This window comes from Pseudorca crassidens, chromosome 6 (assembly GCF_039906515.1).
Source record: "Pseudorca crassidens isolate mPseCra1 chromosome 6, mPseCra1.hap1, whole genome shotgun sequence".
NCBI lineage: Eukaryota > Metazoa > Chordata > Mammalia > Artiodactyla > Delphinidae > Pseudorca > Pseudorca crassidens.
The window spans coordinates 69,205,994-69,228,513 of record NC_090301.1 but is presented as its reverse complement, the minus strand read 5'-3'; the positions used below and the strand labels follow the sequence as shown (position 1 = coordinate 69,228,513).

Below are 22,520 nucleotides of genomic sequence, written 5' to 3'. Positions count from 1 at the left end.
ATTCTTTAATTATTTGTTAGAAGAATGAACACTGATCAACACCGCATAGTAAACTCCGTGAAAGCACAGACAGTATTTGTGTTATTCTCCAATCATTTCAGCACTAGCATGGTGTCTGATGCAAGGTGCCACTCCATAAATTTAAACCGAATGAATGAATAATCAGTGGATTAAATAAATTTCTTTGGGTACCTGCTGGTCACAAAACTAAATCTAGGATCATGTTTTTAGAAGTGCTTACGTAAGAGGGGCAGGGATTGGGAGGTGGAGGTGAGAATCCAAGACCAAGTAGAAAGTGTCAACCGGAAAACAGGAAAAGCATTAAAATAAAATGTTTTTTAGAAGTTCTGATTTCTTAGTTATATGCTATTTTAAGGTGTCAAAAAAGCAGATTTGGAGATCTTATATTCGTCATCCACCCATCCATTCCCCAATGCCTGGCAAGGCAATTCATTACTCCAAGTGTTTTCATTTCTTATTCCAGACAATTCCTTGGAAATAAATCCAATCAATCAACACTTATTAAGCACCAATATTATACTTAGTCCTAACTGGGTTCTGGTTTCATCCTTAGATGAAAAACATTGTTTCTCCCTCAAATCACAGTTTAATCCAGGGACTTTAGGAGGCAGATCTCAATTTCAACATGGGGTATTTACCTAAATCCCTGAAACTTTAAATTCACAAGGAAATGTGACCAAATAAATAATAGAAGTCACATCATAACCAAACAGCTCTTTCTTATTTATAAAGCCTTTTCATAAACACTATTTCTCACTCATGTTCAATAAAATACTGTGAATGAGACAGGAAATTATTATTATGTCCATTTTCATGGGTACACTTAGGATCAGGAAACAAATAATGTAGTCCAAAGTAACGCAGATGGTAAGAAACAGAGATAGATCTCAAATCCAGGTCTTGCCATTCCAAATTCCCATGCTTTCCCCACTACACTTTGCTGTTATACGATAAACATTCCTCAAGGACCCCATATCAACATGCTGTGGATTCTTCTAAACCTAGTGGTGCCTTTCCATCATCCGCCATTGATTCCTTTTGAGACTGATGGTACCTGTAAAATGACGTGTACAAAAACTATTCCAAAGTTTCACGCAGACACTATTGCTCCTTTGAAAGCCTCAGATACATAGCTCCTCTAGCTTTCAGGGCCTCCTTTGAAATACGACTCTGAGGGAGAATTTGGGTTGCTTTGGCCTTAACTGCTACCACTACACAAATGTCCCTTTACTCTATATCTTCTTTGTGTCAAATCCCTTGCATTCCTGCTAGCTGCCTCCAAGCTTGCCAGAATCAAGAACTTGGATAAAAACTAGCTGGCAGAAATTCAATCCAGGCAAGACAAAAGTGATGCTGATAGGCAGACATATTTAGAGTAAATAAGGAGAAGTGCTGTTTCGCTGGCAATCGGGACATCGTACCCACTAAACATAAACAGCTTTGTGGTGTTACTGGACTCTGTTGCTTCTGGACTTCCTAACAGCTACTGTGGCTGGAAATGCCATCTTCCATCTCCAGCTGGCTTGAAGGCTGCATACTGTCTTCCAAATTAAGTTTCTGCCACAGTGATGTACACATTTGTCATATCCAGCTGGACTACTATAATGCGTTCTAGCTGGTTCTCAATACACAAAACTACATAAACGTTACCGACAACAGTGTAATGTAATTTACTAGTTGGGAAAACCAGTCCTCAGAATTAGATGCATGCTTGGGTCTTTGGACAGGCCCTACGGCTGTCAAGAGGACGAAGGAGTATTAACTTTAGTCACTAAAGACCAAGTCACATCATAGGCTGATACGAGTCCCGTGCCCAGAACTTTGTAACAAGGATACAAACAGTTGATGAATTAAAAAAAAAGAGAGAAAGAAAGTGTCAAAAATCATAGCATGTTAGACTTTGACCCTCAAAATGGGTTTATTTGCCTACATGCCTTTCAAAATAAGACTTTTGACGCACACCCTGAGTAAGTCAGATTTAAATAGGTAAGCATTTCTATACTCCACAGGACATCCTCACTCATTGAAAAACAATGAACAATAAAACATTAAGTGTAAAGTCACCTGTAAAATCCATCCTGTCAAAATGCCACGTAAAAAGTCCACTATTCTTTTATTAATATGAAAAACTGCAACTAGCAACATATTTTTTCAGTTAATTATCTCCAATTTTTGATTCCCAGAGAGTTGAAACTTTGAGTAAAGAAAAAAAAAAGTGTGTGTGTACTATGTAGTTTCCCCATTTGGACCAAAATTAAATGGTATAGTGCATAATATAGGCCAGAGATTGGCAAATGTTTTGTTTAAAGCCCAGATAATAAATATTTTAGGCTTTGTGGGCTATACGTCTCCGTACAAATGCTCTTAAAGCACAAGCGCAATCATAGCATGTAAATGAATGAGCACTGGCTGTGTTCCAAGAAAACTTTCTTTATGAACTGAAAATTTAAAAATTTAAACACCATTCTTAGCTTTCGGGCTGGATTTAGCCCATGGATCATGGTTTGCTGATCCCTGTTCTATGGAACTTTATAAAATAAGACATAAAATTTCACACCATCAGGAACTAAATCCCTAGCTCTGCTAATGTCTTCCTGGGAGAACTTCGGCAAGTTATTTAAACTGCCTCAGTCTTCTCACCTGTAAAACGGCACAGTTAATAACATAAAAAAACCTCAATAGATTATTGCGAGCATGAACTCTGATAATACATTTTGCAAATGATACTAATTGCACACAGTAAGTGTTTAATAAATGTTGTCTATTAGCATACATTATTATTCTAAAGTTAACTCCTCTTTAGTTTATTTCAGTGAAAGAATTAGAAAAGTAGCCGTTTTCAAAATTATGTTTTCAAAAGCCTAGATATTCTCTTCTCAAGGAGGGATCCAAATTTACCAAAAGATATCAAAGAACATTTGGAATGGGGCAAATGGAGGAACAACCCCGAGTTGCAATACCTGTATCTGCCTACAAGTCCAGCTCCATTTGAACTGACACCTACCCGATTTCTGTCTTCAACTGTCAACAGCTCTTCCATCACACATCTATCCAAGACATCTGTAACCAGAAGCTTGTCCACCAGTGTGGGCTGAAGGAGGTTCAGCAATTGGAGACACTCATCGTGAGCATTCTCAAAGGATGGAGAGGGCAAGTCTGTGAGCTCAGGGTTCACGTAGCGGGCGGCTAAGGGGTTGCCTGCTAGCCGGAGGGCATCCACAAACATCCTAGTCCAGCCGAGGGGCCAGGCCCCCTTCTCCAAGGTGTTCAGAAGCAGATCAGCTGCCTGCATGTTCCCGGTGGTGGCGGCCGTCCTCTGAATCTGCTCTTTCACGTCTGCAGGTAGAAAGGTCAGGTAGTCCAGTACTGGCTCCACCTGGATGTACATTTTCACTCGGGCCCTGAAACACGAAATGAGATAGCAGAAATTCTTGTCTGCGGAATACCCATCCGACGACATCTTTCCTTCTCAGAGGTCGGAGAAGATTCTCCCCAATAGACGGACAAGTTGCTGTTCTCAGCTCAGCGGATGAGATGTGTGGCCCGCTGCTTTGGAGCGGCAGGGTCTGCAGCGATGCTCCTGGCAACGACGGGGTTGCCTGCACGACGCCCAGGTGGGCGCGCGAGGGCGCGGTCGCACCTGGGCAGGTAGGCAGGACGCGGCGGCGGCGGCGGCGGCGGCGGCGGCGGGCGCTCGCAGGGGCTGGGGACCGGTGCGCCTCGTCTGCGCACTGGGGTGGAAGCTTCTGGGCCAGCTTTCCGCCAGGCAGTTTTATAGTTTGCCTGATTACGGTTTCTGTTTCGATTCTCTTCTTCAGGACTTTCCACACGTAATCCGCCGGGCGGGGAGTGTCTGGTCTGGGAGGAGCCACCCTTTGGTCGGTTCCGGTATGCACAGTCCTTCGGTCAAGGGCCCTGTGGGAAAAAGAAAAAGAAAGGGAATTCTCTCTTCCAGCGAGTAAGACAGCAGCGCTCCAGCAATGCCAGCGGGTATTTCGTCTACCTTGCAGGGTTCGGCCTTAAAATTCAGACTTCTTTCCCAGGGCCGTCTCACATCACCCCTCGTCAGCTAAGATGTGGAGGGGGTGCAAGCGCGTGACTGGGGGCTTCCCAGCCCAGAGGGGAAGAGAAACTGCCACAGACCCTGATGTCAGCAGCAAGGTGTTAGCCTTGGCTGGTGAATGCAGGCAGCCCCTGGCCGCGCCTGAGTGGTAAGATTACAGGGGACAGGCAGAGAGATGAAGCTAAGAAGACATCTTTTCAGAGATGTGTTAAGCCCAGAACCCCAGGATGAAGTGACCGCTGTACCCTTTCCAGAACAAACCTGCCCTTCTGTGGGTCCCCAAGAAGTAACTCTTTGGGAATTTGTGGGTGGGTATGCAAAAGAGCAAGTAATGATAAGCAATTAACTGTATCGCCTCATGCATAGATAGTAGTATTTATTTGGCTTTGACCAAGGCCTGGTGACAGATGCTGAAGGACTTGAACCGACAACTCAGCTTAGGAGGAAGCCAAGACTGAGGGTTTCCCATCACCCAGTATGTAAGTTCCCCATATTCTTTAATATACAACTTTCCTTTAATAAAACAAAACAAAATCCCCAACAACTTATTTTTGATGTAGCTGCCATTCTTTTCTTGGATTCAATACAGCAAGTTTTGGCTGAAGCAGCTAGGAACTTAATTAGCAACTAATGTACCAACTTGTAGTAAACATCAACATTTGTCTATGTCATGAGGGAAGAGACACCCACACTGAGAAGTGGCAGCTTTGGTTCGGTACAGAAGCCACATAAATGTGAGTCCTTCACGTGGCTACTCATTCAGGTGTTCTGCAACCCTGGATGACTGTGGGTGGTAGCTTATCTGCTTCATAATGAGAACCTCATGGTCCAGAATTATATGGAGGAGGAAGGGGTCATTTAGGCTGTCAAAAAGATATATTTAGGAAAAGGAATCTGCTAGCAATGCACATTCAATGAAGTTTGGATAGGCCAGGGAAGCTTGGTGGAGTTTTGGACTGGATAAGTGAAACACAGAATCTTTGTATTTACCGGAGGCATAGAAAATACCCAATTGAGTACTTTATAGCTGTCGTCTTATATTATTTGCTAATTATATTATGTAGCTAAGCCTTTTTTCTTCCCCAAGGATTGTAAGCTGCTTGAAGAAAGGACATATTTACACAGGACCAGTACAATACTCTACAAATAGTAGGCCCTTGCTGATTTTCCCCCTGAATGGGACTTTTATTTGCCTTGACCCGGCAGCTGGCTTAATGTCAAACACACAGTGAAAGTTGTTGAAGTGAAATAGAACCTTGGCCTTGCAGGTGAGCCTGATTTATGCTATTCTTTGCTGTTTCTTCATAAAATATTACCATATCTTTATTTACTTTGGAGACTTTATCTTGTAGGTAGAAGATAACCACATTAGACATTTCTACAGAAGTATTCAAATTATCAATTTTAGTTATGTGTCTACAAAGATATCTGTTAGGGCTATTAAAGTCCCCCTCACCCCCTCAGGTGCTGGCAGGTTTTATTCAGTATGTTAAAGCAAGAACAAACAAACAAACAAACCAAAAAACGTTCTGTCCCCTGTTACTCATCTGTCCGTCCTTTAGTTTCAAACATTGGGGAATAAAAAAGGGTTGCTTATTAAATATGGGGAAATAATGACATCTTCTTAACACCACAGAATTGCTGTCCTGGTGAAAGAGGGTCAAAAGTGGAAGTTTAAATGTTTGGTATTTAGATTATATCATTCATTCAATCACTTAAAAAATTGTTATTAAGAACCTACTATGTGGGGCTTCCCTGGTGGCACTTAAGAATCTGCCTGCCAATGCAGGAGACATGGGTTCGAGCCCTGGTCCGGGAAGATCCCACATGCCGTGGAGCAACTAAGCCTAAGCCCATGTGCCACAACTACTGAGCCTGTGTACCACAACTACTGAAGCCTGCGCACCTAGAGCCCGTGCTCCACAGCAAGAGAAGCCACCGCAATGAGAAGCCCTCGCACTGCCAACGAAGAGTAGTCCCCACTCACTGCAACTAGAGAAAGCCCGCGCACAGCAACGAAGACCCAAAGCAGCCAAAAAATAAATTAACTAAGTAAATCTATTTTTTTAAAAAAGAACCTACTATGTGACCAGTGTTGCTCTAGGAGCAGTTTATAAAACTAAACAAAGTTCCTACTTTTATGGGTCTGACATTCTAATGGGAGTGGGAAGACAGAAAATAAATAATAACTAGAAAATATACAGTGTGCCAGGTGAGGATAAGTGCTATGAGGACTCTGGTAAGATCTAGCTAATAATGCACATTGCAATTTCACTGGTTGATTTTTCATATAGATGCCCTCTCCTGACCCTCACCGTTAGCATCACATAATACCCATCAATAAAAATTATCAATACATATTTACTTTCAGGTAAGAGTCACTTTGCTGCATGAAGATTGAGTGATGAGGACTGATCCTGAGGGAAAATATAAACCTCTTTATTTTTAGGAATCTACCATAGTCTTTTTTTTTTTTTTTTTTTTGCAGTACGCGGGCCTCTCACTGTTGTGGCCTCTCCTGTTGAGGAGCACAGGCACTGGACGCGTAGGCTCAGCGGCCATGGCTCACGGGCCCAGCCACTCCGCGGCATGTGGGATCCTCCCGGACCGGGGCACGAACCCGTGTCCCCTGCATCGGCAGGTGGACTCTCAACCACTGCGCCACCAGGGAAGCCCTACCATAGTCTTGATAGAGCCACTGCTGGAGGAAAGAAGTTGAGGAAAAAGAAAGCCAATCTCTCAAAATGTATCCTTTTTCTTCATCTATATTTTTGCACCATGGTTTAGTTTATTTTCTTTTTTGTTTTAATAGGGGTTTCCTCTGTCACATTTCTTCATATAACTTTTATTATCATCCTCCTTATTGTTTCTAAACATAAGTTTCTGTTTCCTTTCTCCTTTGAGGTAGGAAGTCATACTGAGCTATATTTTTCCTTTTTTCTAGAGCTGCCTTTTCTTTTTAAACCCAAAAGCAATATTTCAGTCTCCATCAGTTTTAAAAGTCACCTTTTAGCATTTTGTTTTTTAAATTGTAGTTCAGGAAGATGCTAGATAACAGATTCTTGCTGTTATCCAACTTACCATTTGAGTTTTCTACAGCTAAGAAGTAGTAAAAATCATAACTGCCACTTCTTTGACAAACTAGAACTACAATTTAATGGCCACACATGGCAGTAATGCCTTTTCCAAAGAAAATGACAATAAATTTAATTTGATGAGGAAATGCTTCTAGAATTGATGCTCTGTTTTTTTCACTTGTTTACTAAATTGTATCAATAAAGAGCCTATTCTGTGTAATTTACAGTTAGATGCCCTTTGACTAGCAGAATAGAGCTGTGATTAAGCTTAGAGACTGTGAGCTCAGGATACCAGGATTCACATCTCAGCACTGCCTCTTAATTGCTGTGTGATCTTAGGAAAATAACCTCAAATTTCTCAGTTGTAAAACGAGAATGATAATGATACCAGTACTATGTCATAAGGTTGTTGGAAGCACTTAGCACTAGTCCTGGCATGTTATACATGCCCTATACATGACTGCCAGCATTTTTATACAAACGATGAGTAAGAGATGTTGCTAGCCCTCAACGAATGCACGGTTGATAGAGGAAATAACTTAGTTATAACATAAACATTATATAATAATAGCCATCTAACTGATACTTACACAGGATCCCTTTTTGCAAGAAACAAAAGCTGATAGGCTGATTTAGCAGAAAAGTTTATTGAAAGGATACCGTTTATATGTCAATGCTACTCTCTCACTTCGTCCCAGCTTACCCTTCCCCCTCCCCGTGTCCTCAGGTCCATTCTCAAATAGGTAGCTAGTGGGAAGCAGCCGCATAGTGCACGGAGGTCAGCTGGGTGCTTTGTGACCACCTAGAGGGATGGGATAGGGAGGGTGGCAGGGAGGCACAAGAGGGAGGGGATATGGGGATATATGTATATGTATAACTGATTCACTTTGCTGCACAGCAGAAACTAACACAACTCTGTAAAGCAAGTATATGCCAATAAAGATGTTAAAAAAAGGATATTGTTTATATTTCAAAAACATAAATAGGTCCAAAATAGAAAAAAATTCTAAGTTTACTAGATCATGATACCCATTTCTTAATTACTTCCAAAAATTCAGTTATAAACTTTTGGTTTTAAGTGTGCACGTGTGAAAGCTTTTCAACATAATGAAAAGTTTTGGCAAAAAAATCAGGTGTCAGTGAAACATTTTCCAAACATCCATTTTTCTAAATACTTCCTCCATAGCTTAATTCCTTTTAAAAGCAGTTACTTGCATATTTTCACACCTTTAAAACAACACCTTTGCCTCAAAGGCATAAATTGGCTGAGCTTTTCTTTTTCTTTTACTTTATTTTACAATAAATGCTCAAGAACAAACTACAGTCAACTGTAGGTAGAGTGCCATTGTCTTTTCCTTGAAATCCTGGTTGACATTTAGCTGGTGAGCACTGTGTGGTTAGATGTCTCGGTCTGTGTCCATTCTGAGTGAGGAGTGGCTGTTCTAGTTGCTTAATACCCACCCCATATACTTAGTTAAATATTTTCATTTCACCTCTGCTCCTATATAGCTGACAAAGTCTTGAAGTAGGATTAGGAGACAGAAGTTATTGCTGTAGAATGAGTTATTGAAATCAAATATTGAGATAAATTGAACCAAACTTTTGAGCTGCTAAATCACATGGTTACACTAAGATTTCAAAAAAAAAAAATAAAGCATTGTCAGTTACAAATTATTTTTATTATTAATACAGTAGATTATATCAGTTGCATTTTAAAATCTTATTTCACTTTTGTCTGATCACTTACTTTTTTTTTCTTTGAGGTACGCGGGCCTCTCAGGGAAGGAAGCCCTGATCCCTTACGTTTAAGTTTGTATTGTTGTTTGTATTTTAGGATATGTCATTATATTTGTACATGTAAAGATTTTCTAAATATATATATATATATATATTTATTGGGGTCCGTGTTCAAATATTTTAACTGATAGGGATCAAGAACAAAGTACTTGGGGCTTCCCTGGTGGTGCAGTGGTTGAGAATCTGCCTGCCAGTGCAGGGGATACGGGTTCGAGCCCTGGTCTGGGAAGATCCCACATGCCGCGGAGCAACTGGGCCCGTGAGCCACAACTACTGAGCCTGCACATCTGGAGCCTGTGCTCTGCAACAAGAGAAGCCACGATAGTGAGAGGTCTGCGCACCGCGATGAAGAGTGGCCCCCACTTGCCACAACTAGAGAAAGCCCTCACACAGAAACAAAGACCCAACGCAGCAAAAAAAATAAATACATTTATAAAAAATAAAAGAACAAAGTACTTGGAGACTGCAGCTCTAGAGAGCTTCCCAAGGGCTAGAGATGGTGTTAAATTTGAAGAGCAGTATTAATAAGAATGAAGGGGGAAAGGTGTGGAGGTGAAAGGAGAGAAAGCTCCGGGAGGAAAAGAAATTCAACGTTTAGATCATAGAAGTAGAATATTCCAAGTTGCTAGCGTTATTATTGCTTTGTGACAAATGTTGGTATATTAAGTTAATACACGGAACTTGAATATATTTCATAGCCTATTGCCAGACATGCTGCCCAGCAGATTTTTTCCAGAATTGGACCCTTTTTAAAAAATTAATTTTTATTTAAAAAATAGTTTATATTCACTGTAGAAATTTCAGGGGGAAAATCACATCATATTGAAGAAGATTATATGAATTACTTATAATCCTATCACCCAGAGATAGGCATTATTAATATTTCAAATGCATTTCCTACCAATATTTAATTGCACAAATATATGTGTAAATGCATGTGTGTGCACATACCTATACACACTCAACATCTGTTCATCAGAGAGTGAGCTGAGGTGACCTCAACTGTGAGGAAGAGATCTCCAAGGAAGAGATCTCCATAGGTAGATTGTATTGACATTCCAAGGGGAGAAAGAATCTGTGAGAGATTCCCTGCGGCAGGGGTGGCCAGGATATAATAAGTTCATTCCTGAGTTGCCTTTGCTGTACTGACTCTTCTTAGTCCCAGGTCTTCCATGAAAGGCTGCCACATGTAATGGGTTTGTGTTGTGGTGCTTTGGTTAATAAAGGAGAGGCAGTGGCCCCATGTGGTGGAGCAGAGCTACACAGAGAGAAAAGTGTATCTGTAGAAAGTGAAACAGGGAGCATAGATTGAGAATTCCATCCAAGAGAGACGATGAGAGCATAAGCCCTCTAGGGATTGTCAGACATCTTAGGAACTGTGCCAGACTTACCATGCTCTACAGGATACGAAGGGCCATCTCAGTAGGCATACTTCCAGCTGCAAGGTAAAGACGATGCCTGAGTAGGTGTGGCCCAGCAACAGGAATTGATTTTTCTCACATAACAAGAAGAGTCAATGACTCATTGAGGTCAGAACTCTGGGATGTGTCCTGTAATTTTCTTGGCTTTTCTCTCATGGTTGCAAAATGGCTACTACAGCTCTGAACATCATTTCTTCCTACAACTCCAGTTAAAAGTAGGTTATAGCAGCATGGAACATAGAGTTTCTCCCACTTGCCTTCTCCACAGTGAAGGAAAACAAAAGTGTCACAGCAGAATTTTTTTTATATGTCTCATTGGCTAGAACTGGGCTGTGACACCGCCCCTAAAATAAAGTGATACCTGCTCAAAATACTAAAAAATTCTGATTTCTAATAGTAAGACACTGTTTGTCACAGGAGCTCAAGCCATTTTATTTGACCATTAAAATACAAAAATAACCCAGAGAAAGCTAGAAAAATTTGTTTTTTAGATGCTTTCCTTACCTGAGCACACACATTGCCCTTGAAGAGCATCCCCAATAGGAAGTACCAAAGCAGCCATTCAATTCTTTGTTGTGGTGGCAAAGTGAGCTAGAAAGTTGTTCTCAAGCCTAGTTGTATATTTGACTCACAGGGAGACATATATACAATTATTTATTGCATCAGAATCTCCACAATTGGAACTTTATTGTCAATTATTTCTCCTTTCAATTCCACCTGTGATTCCACTCTCCAGCCAGAGTTGAGAACTAGAGATGAGGGCCACTGCTAGCCTAGGGCCAACAGGGAGTACAGTGGAGTCTCGTTACTCGCTATAAACTCACCCTGAATTAGCAAATATGGAACGACTTCTCCTGAGGAAGTATAGGTTCCTGAGAGCCTAATTCACAACATTTTTAAAACCAATCAATGCATAACCTTGCTTTGTGTGTGTTTCTTATTTAATATATATTGTTAATTCACTGACATTATACTCAGGGTCAACAGCACTGTAACTCACACCTGAATGAAGCTTATCTAACACATATTTCTCTTTGAGGCACATCACAGCCTTCCAGTGCTTGGATACACTAGATAACACTTCAGGACTATGCTTGGGGCCATTTAAAACAGTGAAATCACCAACAAAAAGCACAAAAATATAAAAAATTAGCACTAAACATATGATGAAAAGGACACTGGTTTGCAAGGTGAAAACTGAAACAAGTAGTAGAGCATCCCCTTCTTCAACCTCAGCTAGGAAAATTAAATTTTATAATATTTAAAAATATTTAAAATATTTCCTGATATACACCTAAGAGAATTTAATTTTTCTCCTCCGAATTCCTAATTAGAATGTGTGTATCCGTGTGTTGCATTTGTGTGTCTATATGCATATTTGTGTTGAGGGTATAAAGATTCAACAGCTCTAGGGGAGCTTGCATGGTCCTTCCCACCCCTCAGAAGTGGTACACAATTTTAGAACTTAATTAGCACAGAGGGTTTCATTTCATTGACTCTTTCTCCCTCAAATGCAATTAAAAACCTCAAGAGGGACGTATCGTACTATGTGGGAGATTTTTAAAATTTTAATGATAGTGTGGTCCAAATTATTTTGTTACTACAAATGATCTCTTTTAAAATACTTTAAGATGAAGGATTTATGATTTTAACAGATGGATGACTGTAAATAAGACTGCAAGCTTGGACTGTAAGTGATGTTTTACATGTCAGAAATATTTTGTTTTTCAGGAATAGACTGCTTATGTGCACATAAATGTGCTGTGTGTTATTAATTAGGGATTAAGAATAATAGTAACATACAGTATTAGTAGAACATCACAATGAACTGTAGAGAAAACCTGAACTTCCTCACAAAATGAATTCTAAAAGCTGGCCCAGAATCTCAGGTGAGGCCAAGCACTGCCTGTGGCTTAGTAAGTTCCCTGGACCCTAGATGACCCAGCAGACCCAGAGCAGCACAGGCCAAGTCCTAGACATTCAGGTGTATGCACGCCCTTCCCAGAAAGGCACTTGCCTTGATTCCTTCCTTCCTTAGGCTCCTCTGTAGAGCTGCTGGCTGCTGATGGTGTTGCCTCTGCCGCCACCTTGTGGGGTTTTAACTAACAAATCTTAATTGTGTCAGCACTGATTTGGCTGGTCTCAAGTAAATGAAACTGTAACTAGGTACAATTATAGATTTTTTTTTTTGCCAGATAACAGAAAAGGGATATAATCTACATTTCCCAATGGGAAGATAATTTAGTATAAAGTATTATATCTTATAAAAACAGAGAACAGAAAGAGGACTAATTTATCTGCTAGTAGGGAATTTCCCCATTTTGCAAAGGTACACTGAGATTCATAGAAGTTGTGTTATTCTGCCCAACGTCACACAGCCAATAGATGAACTTGGAGTCAATTATCAATCTCTAAAATATTTATTGCACAGTTCCTTCAAGAGTTAAAATAGACAATAATGACTGGAACCAATTGTTTTAAAATGAAGGTTTTATTGTTATTCCAGTATGATGAGGACAACAGATCAGGAGGCGATTGCCATTGAAAAAGCAGTTTGTTAGGGGCGTCCCTGGTGGCGCAGTGGTTGAGAGTCCGCCTGCCGATGCAGGGGACACGGGTTCGTGCCCCGGTCCGGGAAGATCCCACATGCCGCGGAGCGACTGGGCCCGTGAGCCATGACCGCTGAGCCTGCGCGTCCGGAGCCTGTGCTCCGCAACGCGAGAGGCCACACAGTGAGAGGCCCGCATACCGCAAAAAAACAAAACAAAACAGTTTGTTACAGTTTCCAAGAGGAGGGGGCACACCAGACCATGCAGGACCACATAGGGAAGCACCAGGGTCAGTCAGGAGGTAGAAGGAGTAAGGGGAAAGCCTGGGGTGGGAGCCTTTATTTTGGTTTCCATGGGAATGACCAGGCAAGACAGGGTAAGCAGGGTTAGAATTGGCTGGTTTGAATAATTTTAGCAGGCTCTGGGGCAGAGAAGCTGTTTCTTCTAGGTGCCTGGTATCTGGCCCCAGGAAGATTAGTGCAGAGGATACTGCCTCTTGACAAGTAAGAGCCAGAGAGAGGAGATAGTTCAGAGTTTGGGCTCTGGACTGGCTAGTTTGCGATGAAAGGCACACTCCCTGTTCAGTCTTTTGCTACCTCTAAGAAGTGGTTATTCCTGGGAGGGACAGTCAGTGAGGACCCAGATCCCAGAACATTAAAAATACAGAAAATAAGAAAATGTAGTTAGTGTACCAATTAATATATTCTCTTGAAGTCAGAGAGTGTGTCTGAATGAATGAAATCAGTAAATAAAGGGAAATTGTTCTGTTTTAGGTATTATTATCTGCATGATATGGTTAGCTGATAGTTTTCTACATGAATGTTTCTCAGATATCAATCAGGAGGAAATATCAAAATTGATCTAAATATCAACTATTTTTTTCATTCTTGAATAACTATCATAGGGTCATAAGCTTGAAGATACATGTTTGCTTAGTTAATACTTTAAGGTGGAGACTATAACCATTTAATTTTTCCAATTTATACTGAAAAACCTCTATTTTAGGCACGTGCATTTTCCAATAGAAATCAGTTCTGTTTCCTTCCAAACAGTTTTTTACTTTATGTGTACATGTATTTAAAATACTATACAGAAAGACATTTTGCACAGGAATTTTAATTTTTAAAAATATTTGATCTTTCTTACTCATATACCTAGATATTTGCTATGTCCTCACTCACATCTTTTTGGTACTTTCTCTTGATTTAATTACGTTTTCTGATATCACTAACTTCCATTTTGAAAATTTATGAGCAAACTGCGGCCTAAAGATTCTGTTGCTAGGTTACATCCTCCTTTCTCCTCCCTGCACCACCCCACCTCCTCTTCTGGGCTGGTTGCCACAGTGCTTCTTGTAATGGGTGGCTCCAGTCTGTACTGGAATCATGGTGGCTGAATAAAAACCTGGATTCTCTTTCATTCTCCCTCTCTCATCTCCATAGCCTAGTTGCTCAATCAAGCATTTGGATTTAATTAAAGAGAGATTCACCATTTGATATAATTATTCTATAAATACTAACTTTAGGCAACTTATCTGGATTTTTGCCTTACAGAAAAATTATGTAAGTTGAGTCTCTAACTGAAGAGTCATTAAACTTTGGCAGGATTATAAATGTAAGTTACGGGATTTATTTTTGTTCACTGTGTTTGATCTTTTCCACTTGCCTCTAACGATCCATGCTCCACCCTCCTCTGCATTGAACTGTTCCCTGGGAGGCTGACCTTTATGAATCGTGTCCTTGAATTCTCTTTTTTCTGATTGGGATCAGCCAGTGGAAGCATTGAAAGGAAATCGGAGGCAGGGAAGAGAGTGAGGCTGTGGTATTTGTTTCTCAGTTCCCTTCCATCCAGTTCATCGTGCATCCCTCTACTGAAGGTCATGTCAGGTGGCCCACTCCACACAGCTACTACCTCCAGGTTTCAGTGGCTGCTTCCGTGCCTTGCCCCCTCAGTCTAAGGGTGGTAATAGATTCTCACTGTTGCTTGCACTGAGATGCTATATCATCCCTCTTTTTTTTTTTTTTTTGCAGTACGCGGGCCTCTCACTGTTGTGGCGTCTTCCGTTGCGGAGCACAGGCTCTGGACACGCAGGCTCAGCGGCCATGGCTCACGGGCCCAGCCGCTCTGCGGCATGTGGGATCCTCCCGGACCGGGGCACGAACCCGTGTCCCCTGCATCGGCAGACGGACTCTCAACCACTGTTCCACCAGGGAAGCCCTTTTCATGTGTTTTTGGCAATCTGTATATCTTCTTTGGAGAAATGTCTATTTAGGTCTTCTGCCCATTTTTGCATTGGGATGTTTGTTTTTTTGATACTGAGCTGCAAAGAGCTGCTTGTATAGTTTGGAGATTAACCCTTTGTCAATTGCTTCATTTGCAAATATTTTCTTCCATTCTGAGGGTTGTCTTTTCATCTTGTTTATAGTTTCCTTTGTTGTGCAAAAGCTTTTAAGTTTCATTAGGTCCCATTTGTTTATTTTTATTTCCATTTCTCTAGGAGGTGGGTAAAAAAGGATCTTGCTGTGATTTATGCCATAGAGTGCTCTGCCTATGTTTTCTTCTAAGAGTTTTATAGTGTATGGTCTTACATTTAGGTCTTTAATCGTTTTTTTTTTTTTTTTTTTTTTTTTTTTTTTTTTTTTGCGGTACGCGGGCCTCTCACTGTTGTGGCCTCTCCCGTTGCAGAGCACAGGTTCTGGAGGCGCAGGCTCAGCGGCCATGGCTCACGGGCCCAGCTGCTCCACGGCATGTGGGATCTTCCCAGACCGGGGCACGAACCCGTGCCCCTGCATCGGCAGGCGGACTCTCAACCACTGCGCCACCAGGGAAGCCCTTTTAATCCATTTTGAGTTTATTTTTGTTTCTGGTGTTAGGAAGTGTTCTAACTGCATTATTTTACATGTAGCTGTCCAGTTTTCCCAGCACCACTTATTGAAGAGGCTGTCTTTTCTCCATTGTATACTCTTGCCTCCTGTATCAAAGATAAGGTGACCACATGTGCGTGGGTTTATCTCTGGGCTTTCTATCCTGATCCATTGGTCTGTACTTCTGATTTTGTGCCAGTACCATACTGTCTTGATTACTGTAGCTTTGTAGTATAGTCTGAAGTCTGGGAGCCTGATTCCTCCAGCTCCGTTTTTCTTTCTCAAGGTTGTTTTGGCTATTCAGTGTCTTTTGTGTTTCCATACACATTGTAAAATTTTTTGTTCTAATTCTGTGAAAAATGCCATTTGTGGTTTGATAAGTATTGCATTGAATCTGTAGATGCTTTGGGGTAGTATAATCATTTTCACAATGTTGATTCTTCCAATCCAAGAACATAGTATATCTCTCCATCTGTTCGTATCATCTTTAATTTCTTTCAACAGTGTCTTATAGTTTCCTGCATACAGGTCTTTTGTATCCTTAGGTAGGTTTATTCCTAGGTATTTTATTCTTTTTGTTGCAATGGTAAATGGGAGTGTTTCCTTAATTTCTCTTTCAGGTTTTTCATCATTAGTGTATAGGAATGCAAGAGATTTCTGTGCATTAATTTTGTATCCTGCTACTTTACCAAATTCATTGATTAGCTCTAGTAGTTTTCTGGTAGCATCTTTAGGATTCTCTATGTATAGTATCATGTCATCTGCAAACGGTGACAGTTTTACTTCTTTTCCAATTTGGATTGCTTTTATTTCTTTTTCATCTCTGATTGCTGTGGCTAAAACTTCCAAAACTATGTTGAATAATAGTGGTGAGAGTGGGCAACCTTATCTTTTTCCTGATCTTAGAGGAAATGTTTTCAGTTTTTCACCATTGAGAATGATGCTGGCTGTGGGTTTGTCATATATGGACTTTATTATGTTGGGGTAAGTTCCCTCTATGCCTACTTTCCGGAGAGTTTTTAATCATAAATGGGTGTTGAATTTTGTTGAAAGCTTTTCCTGCATCTATTGAGATTATCATATGGTTTTTATCCTTCAATTTGTTAATATGGTGTATCACATTGATTGATTTGCATATATTGAAGAATTCTTGCATTCCTGGGGTAAACCCCATTTGATCATGGTGCATAATCCTTTTAATGTGCTATTGGATTCTGTTTGCTAGTATTTTGTTGAGGATTTTTGCATCTATGTTCATCAGTGATATTGGCCTATAGTTTTCTTTTTTCGTGACATCTTTGTCTGGTTTTGGTATCAGGGTGATGGTGGCCTCGTAGAATGAGTTTGGGAGTGTTCCTCCCTTGCTATACTTTGGAAGAGTTTGAGAAGGATAGGTGTCAGCTCTTCTCTAAATGTTTGATAGAGTTCGCCTGTGAAGCCATCTGGCACTGGGCTTTTGTTTGTTGGAAGATTTTTAGTCACAGTTTCAATTTCAGCACTTGTGATTGGTCTGTTCATATTTTCTATTTCTTCCTGGTTCAGTCTCAGAAGGTTGTGATTTTCTAAGAATTTGTCCATTTCTTCCAGGTTGTCCATTTTACTGGCATATAGTTGCTTGTAGTAATCTCTTATGATCCTTTGTATTTCTGCAGTGTCAGTCGTTACTTCTCCTATTTCATTTCTAATCCTTTTGATTTGAGTCATCTCCCTTTTTTTCTTGATGAGTCTGGCTAATGGTTTATCAATTTTGTTTATCTTCTCAAAGAACCAGCTTTTAGGTTTATTGATCTTTGCTATTGTTTCCTCACTTCTTTTTCATTTATTTCTGATCTTATCGTTATGATTTCTTTCCTTCTGCTAACTTTGCAGGGTTTTTTTGTTCTTCTTTCTCTAATTGCTTTAGGTGTAAGGTTAGGTTGTTTATTTGAGATGTTTCTTGAGGCAGGATTGTATTGCTATAAACTTTCCTCTTAGAAGTGCTTTTGTTGCATCCCATAAGTTTTGAGTCATCGTGTTTTCATTGTCATTTGTTTCTAGGTATTTTTTTATTTCCTCTTTGATTTCTTCAGTGATCTCTTGGTTATTTAGTAGCATATTGTTTAGCCTTCATATGTTTGTATTTTTTAGTTTTTTTTCCTGTAATTGATGTCTAGTCTCATAGCGTTGTGGTCAGAAAAGATACTTGATATGATTTCAGTTTTCTTAAATTTACCAAAGCTTGATTTGTGACCCAAGATATAGCCTATCCTGAAGAATGTTCCATGAGCACTTGAGAAGAAAGTGTATTCTGTTGTTTTTGGGTGAAAATGTCCTATAAATATCAATTCAGTCCATCTTGTTTAATGTGTCATTTAAAGCTTGTGTTTCCTTATTTATTTTCATTTTTGATGATCTGTCCCTTGGTGAAAGTGGGGTGTTAAAGTCCCCTACTATGATTGTGTTACTGTTGATTTCTCCTTTTATGGCTGTTAGCATTTGCCTTATGTATTGAGGTGCTCCTATGTTGGGTGCATAAATATTTACAATTGTTATATCTTCTTCTTGGATTGATCCCTTGATCATTATGTAGTGTCTTTCTTTGTCTCTTATAACAGTCTTTATCTTAAAGTCTATTTTGTCTGATACGAGAATTGCTACTCCAGCTTTCTTCTGATTTCCATTTGCATGGAATATCCTTTTCCAACCCCTCATTTTCAGTCTGTATTTGTCCCTAGGTCTGACGTGGGTCTCTTGTAGACAGCATATGTACCAGTCTTGTTTTTGTATCCATTCAGCCAGTCCATGTCTTTTGGTTGGAGCATTTAATCCATTTACATTTAAGGTAATTATCGATATGTATGTTCCTATTACCATGTTCTTAATTGGTTTGTGTTTGTGTTTGTAGGTGTTTTCCTTGTCTTGTGTTTCCTCCCTAGAGAAGATCCCTTAGCATTTGTTGTAAAGCTGGTTTGGTAGTGCTGATTCTCTTAACTTTTGCTTATCTGTAAACGTTTTAATTTCTCCATCGAATCTGAATGAGATCCTTGCTAGGTAGAGTAATCTTGGGTGTAGGTTTTTCCATTTCATCACTTTAAATATGTCCTTCCATGTCCTTCTGGCTTTCAGAGTTTCTGCTGAAAAATCACTTGTTAACCTTATGGGGATTCCCTTGTATGCTATTTGTTGCTTTTTCCTTGCTGCTTTTAATACTTTTTCTTTGTTCAATTTTTGATAGTTTGATTAATACGTGTCTAAGCATGTTTGACTTTGGGTTTATTCTGTATGGTACTCTCCGTGCTTCCTGGACTTGTTCACTTCCCATATTAGGGAAGTTTTTGACTATAATGTCTTCAAATATTTTCTCAGACCCTTTCCTTTTTTCTTCTCCTTCTGGGACCCCTATAATTTGATTGTTGCTGCATTTAATGTTTTCCCAGAGGTCTCTGAGACTGTCCTCAGTGCTTTTCATTCTTTTTTCTTTATTCTGCTCTGCAGTAGTTATTTCCACTATTTTATCTTCCAGGTCACTTATCCGTTCTTCTACCTCAGTTATTCTGCTATTGATTCCTTCTCGAGTATTTTTACTTTCAGCAACTGTGTTGTTCATAACTGCTTGTGTGCTCTTTAGTTCTTCTAGATCCTTGTTAAATGTTTCTTGTATTTTCTCCATTCTGTTTCCAATATTTTGGATTTGATAGTAAAATGATTTACTATCATTTCTCTGAATTCTTTTTCAGGTAGGTTGCCTATCTCATCTACATTTATTTGATCTTGTAAGCTTTTACCTTGCTCCATCATCTGTAACTTTTTTTTTTGTCTTTTTTTTTTTTTTTTTTTTTTATGGGTGGTGCTGTACTCCTGTCTTATTGGTTGTTTGACCTGAGATGTCCAGCACTGGAATTTGCAGGCAGTTGGATAGAGCTGGGTCTTGGTGCTGAGATGAGGACTTCTGGGAGGCCTCACTCTGATTGATATTCCCTGGGGTCTGAGGTTCTCTGTTAGTCCAGCGGTTTGGACTTGGAGCTCCCAGCACAGGAGCTTGGGCCCGACCTCTGGCCTGGGAACCAAAATCCCACAAGCTTCATGGCACAGTAAAAAAAAAAAAAAAAAAAAGGAAGAAAGAAATAAAAAATGGAGGAGTACAATATCAAAGAATAAAAACAAAATAAAATTAGAAAGATAAAAAATATATTAGGAAAAATAAAAGTATAATTGAAACGACTGCCACAAGGAAAAAGTTTGGGGGGGGGGACGGGGCAACAAGCCAAAAGGAGAGATCACTAACAAAGTATAAAGAATAAAATAAAATTAGAAAAATAAAAGATTTATTAGGAAAAATAAAAATATAAAAGAATCAACAACAATGAATCAACAAGGTAAAACAGAGCCCCAATCTAAAAGAGGAAAAAGTAAAGGAAAAAAAAATTTTAAAAAAGCCTTGGCAATGGGTGCGGAGTTTAGCCGGGGGTGGGGGTGGGGTGGGGTGGATCTCAGGCAGGGGTGGGGTTTAGGCTGGGGTGGGACCTTCGCGGGTGGGGAGTTGACGTTTGAGTGTGGGGCGGGGCCTCTGCTAGGACCTGCTGAAGAAGGTAGAGGCAGCACATTGAAATGAGGGCCTCCAGAGGGTGGAGTTCTGGAGTTTGCAGGTAGGGCCCTGAGTGAGGGTGTGTGGGTGGGGTGTAGGCCCAGCTCATTGGAGGGGGTCTCCGAGTGTGGAGGTGGGGCCCTGGGTGGGGGTGTAGGGGCGGGGCTTGGGTTCTGCACAGCAGGAGGGAGGCTCCGAGGGTAGAGGATTAGTCCCGGGAGCCCAGCAGGCTTCCCCGTGCCTGAGTGGACAGGGAAAGCACTGGCCCCTTTCCCTTCTGTTCCTTTACGCCCTGCCGTACCGTCTCCCCCAGTGTCTCCCCTGTCGCTGCTGGACCCCTAACGGTGGGTGGGTCCCGCTGGGTGTAGGAACTCCTCCCCTCCCCCAGCTGCCCCTCAGGGGTCCCGGAGGTCCGGCCTTTACTTTTGCTCCCCCTTCCCTGCCTCAGGACCTGCACAGCTGGAGGGAGCCTAGGTGGGCAGAGGATCAGGCCCCGGATCTCAACAGGTTCCTGGGGGTCCGAGTGGGCAGGGGAAACCTGGCCACGCTCCCTTTTGATCCTCTGCCCTCCCAGTTGTTCCCCAATTTCCCCCTTCGGGCGTGGGATCCCTTCCCCTCCCCCAGCTGCCCCTCAGGGGCGCCTGTCCCGTCCCGCCTCCACTTCTCCTCCCCCTTCACTCCCCCCATGCCCCACGTCCTACCCAGTCGCTGGGGGTTCCTCCCACCCCCTTAGGTGTCCGTGGTCCCCCACCGGTGCCTGGTAGGTGCCCTAGTTGTGAGGAGACGTGAATTCCACATCCTCCTAATATGCCATCTTGATTCCGCCCCTAAAATTGTTTTTTATACATTACATTTTCATAAGATGATATTGTTCATACAATGCTCACTGAATCATGGAGCAAATTTTCATTACTATTACTGTTGGGCTGCACTAAGCAGCCCTGCAAGCCCCGTACTTAACCAGTTTCAAGACGGAAGAAAGAGCCCGGAGTCAGCAACAGAGACATCAGTGGTTTATTGGATGGGGGAGCTTAGACATCTGAAGCAAGGTCCTGGAGCGACACCCCTCCATGTGTGGGGGACAGTGAGAGGACATGGGGCAGTCTTTGCTCCGGGGACAGTGGGTTACCAATTATAGGGGGAATTGACATCAGGTTGGCTCAGAGGAGCACGCCTCTCACTGCCCCTTTGATAAGCTATCACTGTGGCTAAAGCAACAGCGGTTAGCTAAGGCCTGGGGCAAGTATGTGGGGAGGTTAGTCAGGTGAGTAGGGTGTAGGTGAAGCAGGTGTAGGGTGTAGGTGAAGCAGAGACCAAGACAACAGCCATCTTGGGTGGCCTGATCATACAGTTACTTTAAAAAAATACTCTTTATTGACTTATTGTAAGTTCCTATACTAGAAAATTTATAATATGAAATACTAGGTTTAGAGACAGAGATACAGCAGACTATAGTGTAGAAAATCCTTTCTGTATCTCACATGATAGTGTATGGGAGGTAAAATCAATTTCCCTTTACCCTTCTGAGTTCTTGGCTGAGATCTCTACGACAAAAAACAGATGAACAAGAGAAAAAAAAGCCCAGAGGTTTATTAACACGAATCCTCATGTATGCATAGGAGATACCCAGAGAAAAATGAATAATTCTCAGAGGTGTCTTAGAACTTCAGCTTAAATACCATCTTCAGCTAAAGAGAAAAGAAAGGTGTGGGGAAACTAGCTACGGGGAGGTTACCAGGAAAAGAAAGATAAACAAACATAAGATTTGTTATGCAGATTTAAGTCCCTGCCTTCTTTATTGATAAGGGACTAAACTTGTCTCAGAGTATTCATTTCTGTCCTTGGTAGAGAGGGGAAGAGGGACCCTTTGGTCCTGTTGTTAGGCAACTGGCGAGTAGAGAGCTTTTCTTGTATCTGTTTCTTCTCAGTTGCCTTCAGTTTAAAATAATCCTTATGCCAAAGTGGCATATTTTGGGGTGGCATATTCTGCTACCCTTCAGTAGGAACTTCCCTGCGTAGTTCTTTCTCTAAGAAAGAGACACGTTGCCTAGAACGTCAAAGGATCAGATATTTTATCCTACTTGCAAGCTAACAAGTAGCCTGCCACAATTTCATAGAAGTTGACAGAAGGCATGAGATTCCTCTGTCAGAGACAAAGAACTTT

General features: G+C 41.1%; 1 protein-coding gene and 1 long non-coding RNA gene across 2 annotated transcripts in view; one reads left to right on the top strand and one right to left on the bottom strand.

Annotated features, from left to right (window-relative positions):
- IFIH1 (interferon induced with helicase C domain 1) overlaps positions 1–3,912 on the bottom strand; it is a 56,115-nt gene extending 52,203 nt beyond the window's left edge. Inside the window, exon 1 of the mRNA XM_067741727.1 lies at positions 3,026–3,912. Coding sequence (XP_067597828.1) covers positions 3,026–3,481 — 456 coding nt within the window. The 5' untranslated portion in view covers positions 3,482–3,912. The remainder of the gene's footprint in view (positions 1–3,025) is intronic.
- LOC137226597 (uncharacterized) lies at positions 3,901–8,210 on the top strand. Its single transcript, XR_010944419.1, has 3 exons — positions 3,901–4,563; positions 5,172–5,352; positions 6,573–8,210. It is a non-coding gene; the product is annotated as an uncharacterized lncRNA (long non-coding RNA).
- Positions 8,211–22,520: the final 14,310 nt, after the last annotated feature.